Here is a 14,419-nt window from a genome sequence, read left to right on the forward strand (position 1 = left end):
TCTATCTATCATAGGATTTTTACAGCTGTCACCGCCTTCCTTCTTTCAGCCAACGTCTCCAGTCCTTTCTGTGCTGACATTCTCCATCTCGTCTTTTCTTTTAGATATATATTTTTGTCTTTTTGTTTCTGTTCTGACTCAACAGCATTTCCTGTCTTTATTTTTGAAGTGCTTGAACCACTTCGGAGGGAATGAAGTTGTATATAGCAAAAAATAAAAGTCGTCTGTTGTTTTGTTTCTGTTGTATCTAGAGCCTTCTAGAGTTGCAGTAGATTAAAATCCTATATTTTAGTTTTTAGTATTTCTCTTAGAACTTTTTTGTTCTTTTTCTTCTGTTTTGTCCAGTGCCCAAGAGCGTTGCAGCAGATTAGAATTTTTAGTATTTTATTCATACATATTAGTTATATCTTTGCTTACATTCGTAACTTATGTATGTGTAATTTTCTCGATCGAATTACTCTAACTAAACTAAAAGACTTTTGCTTTGAATTTTTTATTAGAGACCCTTCGTTTGGATATATATGTTTTGTGTCGGTTCTATTCAGAGTCTCGTAGCGTTGCTTCAAATCTCGCAATATTTTTTCTATTTTATCGATTTTTTCGAAGAGTCAAGTTGATTATAGCAAGTTGTTATTGTTTTAGGTGAATTTAGCAAAAAATAAAGCAAGGTTTCATCCATTGCAGTGGAAACGAACATCCAGCAGCCAAATTAGAAATCGTTGAAACTTAGAATAAAAAAGAGGGTAAGTGATTTTGTTTTTGTAAACCATACATATAATATAGTGAAATACGCAGCGGGTTCGAAAATCGCAATAGCGATGCATTTTTTTTCTATTTCTCAATTTTTTTCGTTCTATTTTCAAAGAGAGTGAATTTTAGTATAGCAAGGTGTTATTGAGAGTTTTGCTTCGAATTACATTTTTTGCATCGAAATTTTACAACATATTTCTATTCGAGAGCCTCCTATTAGATATGTTTTTTGTCTTTTTGTGTGTTTTCTACAGCCGGTTCGAAAATCGCACTAGCAATGCATTTCTTTTTCGATTTTTTCGAAGAGAGTGAATTTTAGTATAGCAAATTGTTATTGTTTTAGGTGGATTTAGCAAGAAATAAGCAAGGTTTCATCCATTGCAGTGGAAACGAACATCCAGCAGCCAAATTCAAAATCGTTGAAACTTAGAATAAAAAAAGGGTAAGTGATTTTGTTTTTTTTTTAACCACACTAGCGATGCATTTTTTTTCTATTTTTCGATTTTTTTCGTTCTATTTTCAAAGAGAGTTAATTGTAGTATAGCAAGTTGTTATTGAGAGTTTTGCTCCGAATTACATTTTTTGCATCGAAATTTTACAACATATTTCTATTAGAGAGCCTCCTATTAGATATGTTTTTTGTCTTTTTTGTGTTTTATGCAGCGGGTTCGAAAATCGCAGTAGCGATGCATTTTTTTTCAATTTATTCGAAGAGAATGAATTTTAGTATAGCAAGTTGTTATTGTTTTAGGTGGATTTAGCAAGAAATAAGCAAGGTTTCATCCATTGCAGTGGAAACGAACATCCAGCAGCCAAATTCGAAATCGTTGAAACTTAACTTAACTAATCGTTGAATAAAAAAGAGGGTAAGTGATTTTGTTTTTTTATAAGCCATACAATATAATATTGAAATGATTAAGGAAATAGTTAAGCAGTCGGATAATCTATTATTAACTATTAAAAGACTTCGTAAAATAATTTTTGATAAATTTACTCAAAATGATGCTAAAGTATGGTTAAAGCGATTAAATGCACATATTTGCAAATGTAATAATTTAATTAAAGCTAAAAAATTACCCATTGGAACTGCTAAGAAATTACAATCAAACGTAGGACATTTTAAACATTTTCGAAGAATAATTTTAAATTTTAATAGACGTGTTGGTCTAGGACTTAATTCAAAATTACGAAATAGAGTAAAATGGGAAAATGTCGCTTCAAGTTTTGCAAGTCGGATTAAGACAGGGGTTATAATAAATGTATATCATAAGGATGTAGGACCGTTTTTGAATGATGCTTTTACCATATTTAAACAAAAAGTTAAAACTGTTTTGAAATCTAATAGAGTACTTAAAGTCAACACTACTTTGTGGGGGGAATTTATTAAAAAGACAGGTGATAGTGAGAGTTTAGATTTGATACATTTTAGCACTAAAAATGTCATTATAGATAGTTATTCGACCGATTTACACATTTGGTTTAGCGAAAATGTTAAAGATATAATTTTTAAAAAAATGTCTGAATTTTCAGAAAAAGGTTCAGGTGCCGCTCTCTCTAAAGTAATCTCATTAGAAGTTAACATCAATAAAGTCGAAATTGGGAACGGATCATCGTACATTAAACTTCCTGAACAAATTCAAACTCGTCATGCATGTATAAATATAAAAAATTACGATCAAAATTGCTTTTATTGGGCGATTATTAGCTCTCTTTATCCAGCGAAAATACATACAGAACGTACATCGGCATATCCATATTACAGTACTGTTTTGAAAACGGAGGACTTGGAAGCTCCAATGCCTTTAACTCATATCACAAAATTTGAAAAAATAAATACTATATCAGTGAATGTTTATGCTTTGGAATTAAATCAAGTTAAGGAAAAACAGTTTTACGAAGTAGTACCTGCTAGACTTACACAAAACAAGCTTGATAGACATGTAAATTTGCTTCTAATTCAGGATAAATATTTTTCAAAGTTAAATGATTACGACGCTCCTCCTAGTGACGATGAAAATATTGAAATAAAATATCATTACTGCTGGATTAAAGATATGTCCAGGTTGTTAAGTTCTCAGTTAAGTAAGGACAAACATAAAAAATATATTTGTGATCGCTGTATGAATTATTTTTCCAGCGGAAATAAACTTGCGGAGCATGAAGAGTTCTGCAGAGACATAAACAAATGTAAAATGACTGTTCCCAAATACGATGATGTTGCTTTTAGAAATTTCACATACAAACAAACCACTCCCTTTATCATATATGCTGATTTTGAATGTCAGTTACATAATTTTACAGATTCTAATGTAAAACTGAGCAAAACAGCAAAATACCAAAAGCATGTACCTTATAGTGCAGGCTATTACTTTAAATGTGCTTACGATGACGGCTTATCATATTTTCGAAGCTACAGAGGTGAAAATTGCATGGAGTGGTTTGCAAAAGAAATGGCTGAAATATCCAAATTTGTCAATTCTAAAATAAAATCAATTGTACCTATGGTTAAAAAGCCTAGTACAAGTGGGGCAACTGCCTGTCATATTTGTGAGAAACGCTTTTTAGCTACAGATATAATTGTTGTAGATCATGATCATTTTACCGGAGAGGTAAGAGGATTTGCACACCAAGCATGCAATTTAAACTTCAGAAAGGTGTTTGTTGTGCCAGTAGCATTTCACAATTTTAGTGGATATGACTCACATTTCATGATTATCGATTTATGCAAACATGGGCACCTGAGCTTACTTCCTATTAATAAAGAAAAATATATTTCTTTTACTCTACATTCAGATGAGCATAAAATTAGACTAAGATTTATCGATACTATGAGATTTATGGGAGCTTCACTCGATGAATTAGCATCACTTTTAGATACTTCAGAGAAGAAGATTTTAAAACAAGAATTTTACAGTTTAGATGATGATGCATTTAATTTATTAACTTGCAAAGGAGTATTTTGCTATGATTATGTAGATAGTTTGGAAAAATTAGAGGAAACTTCTTTACCTACAATTAGTCATTTTTATAATAAATTATGTGATGAACATATTAGCGAACAGAAGTATGCTCATGCGCAGAAAGTTTGGTCTATATTTGAATGTAAAAATTTGGGAGAGTATAGCGATTTGTATTTAAAAACAGATATTTTGCTTCTGGCTGATGTATTTGAACAATTTAGACAAAAATGTAGGGATACGTACCATTTAGATCCTGCGTGGTATTATACCATACCAGGTTATACATGGGACTGTATGCTTAGGTATACAAAATGTAGATTAGAGTTATTAAAAGATGTGGATATGATTTTGTTTATTGAAAAAGGCATAAGAGGCGGAATATCTGTGTGTAGTAACCGATTTTCGGAAGCTAACAATAAGTACATGTCGACATATGACCCCACACAGCCCTCTAAGTACATCATGTATTTAGATGTAAATAATCTATATGGTTGGGCTATGAGTGAATATTTACCTTTCGGAGGATTTAAGTGGATTGAAGATGTAACCAAATTTGGTGTAGCATCTAAATCCACTAAACTTCCCAAGGGTCATATTGATATTATGTCAATTCCGAATGCTGCGAAGGAGGGCTATTTCTTTCAAGTTGACTTAGAGTATCCACGTGAATTACACGACAAACATAAAGATTTTCCATTTGCTGCCGAACACCGCATTCCTCCCGGTTCAAAACTACCAAAATTATTGCCAACTCTTTTTAATAAGTCAAAATATATTATTCATTATAGAAATTTAAAGCAGGCTTTATCTAACGGATTAATTTTAACTAAAATACATAAAGTTTTGAAATTTAATCAATCTGCATGGCTGCGGCCCTATATTGAGTTAAATACTAACTTACGGGCTGCATCTAAGAGCAGTTTTGAGAAAAATCTCTATAAAATGATGAACAATGCTGTGTTTGGTAAGACCATGGAGAATATAAGGAGGCATAGAACTGTAAAAATATGTAAAATTGGAATGGAAGGTATGGAGCCAAAAACTTGATTGCAAGTATTCGGTTTCACAGTCGTACTATCTTTAGTGAAAACCTGGTGGCCATCGAACTAACCAAATCAGTAGTGTGTTTTAATAAGCCTCTGTATATAGGTGCAGCAATCCTAGACATATCAAAATTATGTATGTATGATTTTCATTACTCCTTCATGCTTCCAACGATGGGAGAAGAAAATTGTATGTTATTGTACATGGATACAGATAGCTTCATCTATGAATTACAGTGTTTAGATGCATATAAGGAGGTTTTAAAGGCACACAACTCTAAATTCGATACATCTGACTATTCGGAAAATAACCCGTACATGATAGAACGGTTAAATAAAAAAATCCCCGGTCTAATGAAGGATGAAGCTAATGGAAAAATTATTACAAATTTTATTGGTCTAAGATCAAAAATGTATACATTTAAATTACAAACAACTGATGAAGAGAGAGAAAAAGAGAGAGAACGTTTAAAACTGAAACTAAACAAGGAACAAATTGATTGTGGTATTCAAAATTTAGGTATAACCAAAAAAGCAAAAGGTGTAAAATATAATGTAGTCAAAAATATAATCACATTTGAAGATTTTGAAAATTGTTTAAAAGAATACAAAATTAAAAGCACAAACCAAAGGTGTATTCGGTCATATCAACATTCAGTATTCAGCATAGAGCAAACAAAAACGGCCCTAAGTCCTTATGATGATAAACGATATTTAATACCAGAATCCTTTAAGACGCTTCCCTGGGGGCATTGTGATATACCATAATTTTTTAGCAAAAATATAATCGCTTTAAGACGCTGAGGGCATTTACTTGGATATTAAAAATGTGTATGGCTGGTGAAAAGACACAATCACTTTTCCTCAGTAATTTTTAATAAAATGACTATTGTACAATATTATTTTTTCATTATCCTTTTGTAAATATATTACGAAAATAAAACAGAAGTGTTAAATACATAATATTTATTAACAAATAAAGTTATTCAAGTCATTTACAACTTTAATTTTATAATAATATACATAGTCTCTCATAGCATGGCTTAACAAAGTATCTGCTGGAGAAATTTCACAAAACGCAGTCATAGCTTCAAACGGACCACATAAACTAGTATCTGTACAAAAATTCTGTTGCAAAAAATATACAACATTTGTATAATATGCATGAAAGTTTAAATTTTCCAACAACGATATGCGATGAGTCACTATACTGTGGTGTACTTGTAGAATTTGCGTAACATCATTTTCATCTAAATAGTATTCCACACCATGTTTTTCAATAACAAGGAACTTGATTGAATCCAACACCAATTGTCGTATCTTGCAGTAGTCTCCACACTGAAACTCGACAGGATCAAACTCGTCTGCATAGAAAAAATCATTCATCTTTTGTGAAAATAGGTTAATTATGTCACTCCACTCAAATTTGTCTATACTAATTCTTCGACCGTCGAATAATTCTTCTTTTATGGCATGTTGACATAAAATGACGGATGCCGTAAACTGTCTAGCTGGAGATAGACCAACTTTAATTATGTAACTATCTAGTGGAAATGAGGCTTCTAACAAGTAGTATGGTTCATTCTTCGCAGCTTCTTCGAATTTTGCTAAAACTTGGTCTAGTTCGGCACCATAATTGATTTCACTTGATGAATCATCGAATACCACAATAGAACTTGATGAACTATAACCACTATCTTGAGAACTCATGTTGAAGAGCGAGGTGAACTAACTGAGAGCGAGGTTGCTGAGCGGTCTTTTATATTGCGTCCCTCCTCTTCAAGGTTGCATTCGCATTAAAAAGTACTAAACCACATCTTTATTATTAATCCAACTATTATGTTTACTATCGAGACCCAGCCATTGAACATACATCTTATTTCCGCGTCTGTGCAATACTTTTTCAATTAAGTAAATGTCTGTATTTTTTGTTTTCTGTAATTCTTCTTCGTAGAATCCTCCTCTAATAGGCGCTCCAGTCATATCTTCAATCAAATATGTTGTGGGATTTGTTATTTTAATTTCAGTAATTTTAAATAGTTCTGTTGTCCAATTTGGCTTATATCCCTTATCAAAAAGGTGTTTATTTTTACTAATACGCACCATATCACCAACTTTCAATTTTCTTGTACCTGATATTTTCAAGTGAGTGTAATATTTTCGTAAGATTTCTTTTTCGTTAGATTTATTAACATCAATAGGTCTAAGTCGAATTTTGCTGTGTTTCGTGTTATTGTAGTCTTTTGTAATTTGAGGCAATGTATCTATCCATTTGTAAGTACCATTAAGACTGAAATACTTGTAAAGTTTTTCCTTCAATGTTCGAATAATTCGTTCACATATGGCTGCTTTTTTAACACTAAAGGTATTATAGTGATTAATACCATGTTTTCTTATGAGGTTTTGAAACTTGGAATTGAAAAATTCTGTACCTTGGTCTGTTTGTAAATTTTTCGGAACTCGTTGAGTTTGATTTAAAATATCTGCAAACGTCTTTGTTATTTCCTCCCCTGTTTTTGTCTTTAATGGTCGAGTCCACACAAATTTTGAAAAACAGTCAATTACGACAAGAATGAGCTTGTAAGATTTATTTTGATTGGCATAGGATCTCATCTCAGCAATATCCATTTGCCATAAATCATCTAGTCCTTTAATGACGGTTCGTCGACGAGGATAATTTTTTCGTGCTGGTTTATGTAATTCGTTGACCAATTGTTGTTTTTCTTTAAACATTACGAATTTAAACTTAAGACGATTGTCCCATGAAGTAATGTTATCTACTGCGTTCTGTAATGTAGGTTACATTTGATTTATTAAGTATTTTCGATGGGAAATTATTTTTCAGGACAACATTTGATTTATTCTCTTGTTAGTCTTATTTACTGTCAAGGTATTTTCTGTAGCTTTTTGTAGATTCAATGCCTTGTTAATCCTATCTACTGTCACGGTATTTTCTCCAACAGATTCTTGTTTTATTGCATTCTGGATACTTACTGCTTTTTGTAAATCATTCATTTCTTTTGTTAAATCAGATATTTTCAAGACAGCCAGTTTATTTGCATCAGATAACTCATTATTTTTTTTATTAAAATTGCTTTCAATCTTCCCGATGGAGTTTTGAAAGTCAGAAATTTTTTGTTCAAGTTGAGTATCTTTTGAACTATATTCTTTTTGCATCAAGGTAATCTCTTTTCGCAGAAAATTTTTTATATTTGCAATGTGGTCATCTACATATTTCTTGTTGGAAAGATGTATACCTGATACAGGAGGATCTCGTTTAATATCCTTATTTACTGCATGTATCTGGTTTTGTAAATCTAAAATGGATTGTTTGAAGCCTTCACGCAGCTTTTGAATAGCTTGTTCATTAGAACGATAATGATGACGACCAAACTTATCAACACTCATGTTGGAAATGATGTCTAATCTGACCTAACATTAATATATAATATCTGCTTCACGTAATTCGTTGATAATGGCAACAATTTCGTTACTATGGGATGTGTTTCCTGCTTCTTGGGAAGCAATCAACAATTCGAGTCTATCACATAGTTCATTTGGATCATCCCAATATACATATTCAATAGGATTATCGTTGTAAATCAAATGAGAAGCATCGATGAACCCTGATCCTTTGGAGGTAGATGAAGTTGCTGACGATGATGAACGAGTTGCTTTTACTACTTCTAAAGGCGATTTCTTTGATGTAGTAGACCGAGTTTTCGGTGGTGAACGAGTCGCTTTCTCTTGACCTTCGAGAGACAGTTTCTTTAATCTAGTAGATTTAATTTTCGGTGATTGCTTCTTTGCTTTTTTAGGTTTAAACAACGGTTTGACAATATTAAGATATTTTTCTGCAGTTGCACCGTTAAGATGGCCTATGGAATTGTGATGAACTAAATCTTCATTTTCATGATTCGTTGATACTGTATCGGAAAAAACATCGTCATCGCTATCTTCTTTTTTCACCTCTTCTTCTGATTTCATCTCTTCCTTTTTGACGTGTTTAAGCTTCTTATTAATAGCATGATGTGAAGATTGTGCAATATCTTTTAGTGGTTTAGTTATGGGTTCAAAGAGTTTATTTAGCGTCTCGTCTTGTTCTGTCCTACCTAGCTTTAATGCCAAATACTTTTTGCGAATGACTCGAGCTAATTCAGCAACTTTACGCTTGCGTGCAGCTACCTCTTTGTCTAACATGTTGTTATGGAATGCGTGTATTTCGATCATAACTACAATTTTATAAACTTGTCGAAGCCTAAACGATATCGTCCGTTAGAAATATCGAAATCCTTAACAATTACGAACGTACCATACCTATCCTGCCAACATTCAGAACAAATTTTTTTAAATTGAACAAATGTCATGTCAGGTGAGACGTGATCATCAAAGACGTGTTTTAAATTGAGCTCATCCTGTTTAAACAATACAATAAGGTTGGCATTATCACGCAGGAGTTGTTTGCCTGCTCGACTGTATGATTGACATATGTATGCACAATCGATATCTTTATGTCTTCCCATACAGTAATATTCACGTATTGTTTGTTGTGGATCCGTAGATACGTCATCAAATATGAATACTGAGTTTGGTTTAGCTTCGTCAGGACTTATTACGTCATCATTGTCTTTAAATGGAAAATAGCCAACCTCTTTCACAGATTCCAACACTTCCTTCAAAAACTGATACTTGGGTTGAAACAACGATTTTGAATATACGTAAACATTTTTGAATTTAGCGCCATTTAGATCAAACAGTAATGCTAGCATAGCATTCGTTTTTCCACATCCGCTTGGGCCACATACGATAGCACGAAAAGAATGTGGTAGCAATACACCATGTTTACTGATTCTTGCCACGTTATCGACAAAATCCAAGTTCTCCACTGCTAGTGTCTTATCTTGTTGAATGACCTTCATATTGTGATTAAGATGTATTTTATACGCTTGGTTATATAAAGAAATTTTTCAAGAAGCGATTCATTTCAATGTTAGTCGTTCAAGGTGAAGGAGTGTTGAATTCTCTGATCAACAATATACCGTTTGAATTGCATGCCCCTGGTTACCAGTATCTAGGACCTGGAACTAAATTACAGAAACGTCTAGCTCGTGGAGATCCAGGGATAAATCCATTAGATCGAGCTGCGAGAGATCATGATATTGCATATTCTCATAGTAATTCATTGAAAGATAGACATAAAGCAGATTGGGTATTGGAAAACAAAGCGTGGGAACGAGTTACAGCAAACGACGCATCTTTGAGTGAAAAAGCCACTGCCTGGTTGACTACTACAGCAATGAAAGTTAAACGAAAACTAGGTATCGGTATGAAACGTGGTAAAGGTGTTGGTTCATTTAAGCGACACGTGCTACAACCAATTATCAGAACGTTGAAACGAACTCCTCCATCACCAAATTTGCGTAAATCAGCTCTAGTTGCACTTGCAGCAGCTAGAACAGCCGTGAAGAATATAGGTGGGAAAAGAAATGTACGAGTTCCAAGAATCATTCCATTCGAATCAAAATCTGGTGGTATTTTACCTTTAATCCCCATCTTTGCAGGCTTATCAGCTCTTGGTAGTTTGGCTGGTGGTGCAAGTGCCATCGCAAAGACTGTAATTGATTCAAAGAATGCTCAAAAGAAACTAGAAGAGGACAAACGTCATAATACAGCTATGGAACATCTAGGCAAAGGATTATACCTTCGAAAAAACGCTAAAGGAGGCTTTGGATTATATTTAAAAAAGTCAAAAAACTACCTCTGAAGCTACCTAATAGACCTTTAACCAATGTGGACTTGAATAAATTTGTTAAACTACTTAAAATTCCAAATTTTCGTGGTGTGTTTATGAGAGATAATTTACCTCGTAACCCTCGTAAACATGAATGTGCTATAATTAATCTCGACATTTCAACAAACCCTGGTACACATTGGGTAGCTTACAGAAAGATAAACAAAGACATAGAGTATTTTGATTCATATGGCTGCTTGAAGCCACCTCAAGAACTAGTTTCCTATTTGAATGGTGGAAGAATTGTCTATAATAACGATCAATATCAAAGTTATAACCAAATAAACTGTGGACATTTGTGCTTAAAGTTTCTGTATAATGGAAAATATAAGCGCTGATGTCTGGTATGAATTACCACAAGATATTCGCCATGCACTAGAATATTATTTACCTTGCAAGAAAGACTATAAGAAACACGTATGGTGCGATGTTTGTGGGACGATGGAAAGTGTATGTGTATTTTGTAGAATACCGTATTATGAACAAAATATAAATAAGACAAGAAAAACATGTAACATTATTCTAAGAAAAATAAAGAAATGTTTAACATATTTTGGTATTTAACTTACTGCACCTTTTACCTCCTATCAGTCATGTCTCGATTATTGACCCTAACAAGTACTACAAACGAGTTTTCGTTTACTCCTCAAGTGCCTCTTGTGCTTGATCCGCTACGGCAGTATTATGTAGCAGTGTTGGGATTTCATACATTTAATTCAATTCCAAACATTGATGGTGAAAAGTTTTATTTCTATGAGCAGAATGATCGTACAAAGTTGCGTTATATCGAAATTCCATCAGGATCGTATGAAATTACCGATATCGAAGCATACATTCGAAATAAATTAATGGGTATATACAATTCGGTTCAGGAGTTCACTTTAAAACCGAACAACAATACGCTTAAATGTGAAATTTTCTGTCAAGATCATACCATTACTTTCGAGAAAGAAGATAGTCTTGGTAAATTATTGGGTTTCTCCTCAAATAGAGTGTTAAAATCAGGAAAAATGCATTCTTCAGACCAACCTGTAAATATTATAAAAGTATCAAGTCTACTATTTGAATGCAACATTACTGAAGGAGCCTTCTACGAAGACAGACCTGTACACACCATTCTGCATTTTCCGATAAATGTTGATCCAGGTTTTTCTATTGATGAACGTCCTCATAACCCTATATACATACCAATAAGCAGCAGTATACGTGAAATTACCAAAATTACTGTTAGTATAGTCGATCAGGAATTAAGACCTGTCAATTTTAGAGGAGAGAAAAGTACGCTCCATTTGGATTTTAAGGAAACGATATAAATGGGCTTAATTATAAAACAAAACTCTACAAGTCAATATCCATTAGTCTCACGTAGATCCTGCATGCGACGTGACGTGTCTGCCGCCAATAAAGCCTTTCTTGTTGCCATTGGATTAAAGCTGAAAGATGTCAAAACGTCAATACATTCGACGGGGGGTTCAACAGCAGGAGCCTCAACCTCATATTTTCGATCTTTACCAAAAACCTCTGTTCGATAATACTATTAGAAAAGAAGAATTTCGGACATATACACCATACATCAAATCATTTAATAATAGTGACGTTGTCGAATTTATCATAAATCAATCAGATGCATTTTTTGGGATACACGAAACGCTGTTGGAAATTAAAGGAAGTATAGAGAAAGTAGGTGATGGCGTGGTTTCTCTTGCACCGAATGCTGGAGCTTTCTTGTTTGATACATGTACGTATATCCAAAGTTCACATGATATGGAAATAGTTAGAGACCCAGGTGTAGTTAGCACTATTCGCAGTTTGTTATGTTATACTCCTGAAGATTCCAAGTTTCTCAGTACTGCAGGATGGAACTATCCGAATAATCCACATATATCGGGAGACAACTTTAGTCTACTGATTCCGATAAAACATATATTCAACATTTTCAACGACTACAATAAATTAACCTATGGCCGTCAAGTGTTTCGATTTGTTCGAGCACGCAATGATAGAGACTGTATTCTAGTGAAAGAACCTAATGCTACAACAACAACAACAGTATCTTTAACTGTTTCCAGCATGGAACTCAAGGTCAAGCATGTCTTTCCCAATGATGATATGAAAATTGAATTAATGACTCCGATTAAGAATAATGTGCCGATAACTATACCTTTCCGTAAATGGGAGCTCAATGAACTACCTTCACTTACGTCAGGATCTCGACGCGAGATATGGAGTGTAAAGACAACTTCATCTGTTGAACGTCCACGCTATGTCATTGTGGCTTTTCAAACTTCTAAACGAGATGACATACACGCTGATCCAACGTTATTTGATCACATTAGAATGTCCAGCGTGCGATTAGTTATTAATGGAGAATACTGGCCTAACGAGAGAATGCAATTGGATTTTGCAAAAAATGACTATGCTATAGCTCACTATAACTATACGGAATTCTTTCCTAGTTATACTCTTTCCTCAACAAAACATCCCATCTTAGATTATGCTGCTTTCAAGAAATATGCCTTATTTGTTTTTGACTGTTCCAAGCAGGATGATACGTCATTCAGATCAGGAACCGTTGATGTTAAACTGGAAATCGAAGCAGATGAAGGTTTTCCGGCAGGCACTCGAGCCTACTGTTTAATTGTTCACGACAGCCTACTCGAATACTTTCCTCTAACAGAAGTTATCAAAAATATTATTTAAGTAGGTTTAAAGAGTACGTCACTCAGTATCAATCATCACGCTTAATCATGAGGATTGCTCTAGTTGACATACAGGGATTTATGGTAGATAGATTGTTTATACCCAAGGAACTCAGCATTGAAATTGGTTTTAAACGACATCATTACATATTTACGTCTCCGCAACCGTTTACTTCATTAACTAATCAAGATAAGAAGACAGTATTCTTCTTGGAGAAAAACGTGCATGGCATTCGGTATTCCAATGGTGATGTGGAATATTCCAAAATAAATCAAATACTAGAATCCAAGTTATTGTATGCTGCCGATTACATTTACGTTCGAGGAGAACAAAAAGCAGAGTTTTTACGACAGAAATGTAATATGATTGGAATTCTTCCTGCTATTATTGATGTCTGCAAATTTGATTACACACCTTGCGTTTGTAAATTTGCTCCTGATGCAAACCCCTGTCACGCCAATGGAGTGTTTTTATGTACCGAAAGAAATGTGGATCGACTACGCCAATGGTTTTGTAATACGATATTACCTGTATAATTATGTTTTATAATAAAAATGTATAGAAAACTATTGACTTTTAATTAAAACTCCTTTTTTACTCATCAATTTTTATATTACGTGTCAAATCCTCTATTTACAATTTTTTTTAAAAATAATTTTTAAAATTAAGATAAATACAGGCATTAAAATTAAACATGTCAATGCGAATATATTATTAATTTCATTTTTCATGTTTCCGCTGGTGGTGTTATCGTCCATGGTTGAATATGTCCTAGTGGATATGTTCTATCGCTAATATGTAGGTTCTCTAATTGTTTGATAATTTTTCTTAAATCCTGATATACTTTAATATCTTTCTGTAACTCAATGAGTTTATCTTGAAACTGTTCAACTTTATGTCTGTACTCACTCAAAGACATGACGCTACTAACAAATTTGTTTCAGTAAAGATACATATCTAAAGTCTTTATGATATGATGTTTAATTTTTCTATTGCACCATCGCTTAAACATAAATTATGTTACGGTCGTAGATAAAATATAGTATGCAACTCGTAAAGCTTAGATTTCTTCACGTGACTGGTTTAAATAACATATTATTTTATGGTCGTAGATAAAATATAGTATGCAACTCGTAACGGTTAGTTTATGGATTAAATAACATATTTGATACTCC

The 14,419-nt window shown here is 33.3% G+C and overlaps 2 protein-coding genes across 9 annotated transcripts in view; one reads left to right on the forward strand and one right to left on the reverse strand.

The window, feature by feature from the left end:
- The window catches only part of LOC126879273 (casein kinase I-like), a 62,904-nt gene that overhangs the window by 37,528 nt on the left and 10,957 nt on the right, over window positions 1-14,419 (reverse strand). The window lies entirely within an intron of this gene.
- Window positions 647-5,747, forward strand: LOC126879272 (uncharacterized). Of its 3 annotated transcripts, XM_050642348.1 has the most exons (3): window positions 647-743; window positions 1,094-1,192; window positions 1,502-5,747. In XM_050642348.1, the coding sequence occupies exon 3, from the start codon at window positions 1,662-1,664 to the stop codon at window positions 4,755-4,757; it is 3,096 nt and encodes a 1,031-aa protein (XP_050498305.1). In that variant the 5' UTR covers window positions 647-743; window positions 1,094-1,192; window positions 1,502-1,661; the 3' UTR covers window positions 4,758-5,747. The 3 variants fall into 3 exon arrangements, with proteins under 3 accessions (XP_050498305.1, XP_050498307.1, XP_050498306.1); XM_050642350.1 differs by lacking the exon at window positions 1,094-1,192; XM_050642349.1 differs by lacking the exon at window positions 647-743 and having other exon boundaries at window positions 1,006-1,192.

Source organism: Diabrotica virgifera, chromosome 1 (assembly GCF_917563875.1).
Source record: "Diabrotica virgifera virgifera chromosome 1, PGI_DIABVI_V3a".
Lineage (NCBI taxonomy): Eukaryota > Metazoa > Arthropoda > Insecta > Coleoptera > Chrysomelidae > Diabrotica > Diabrotica virgifera.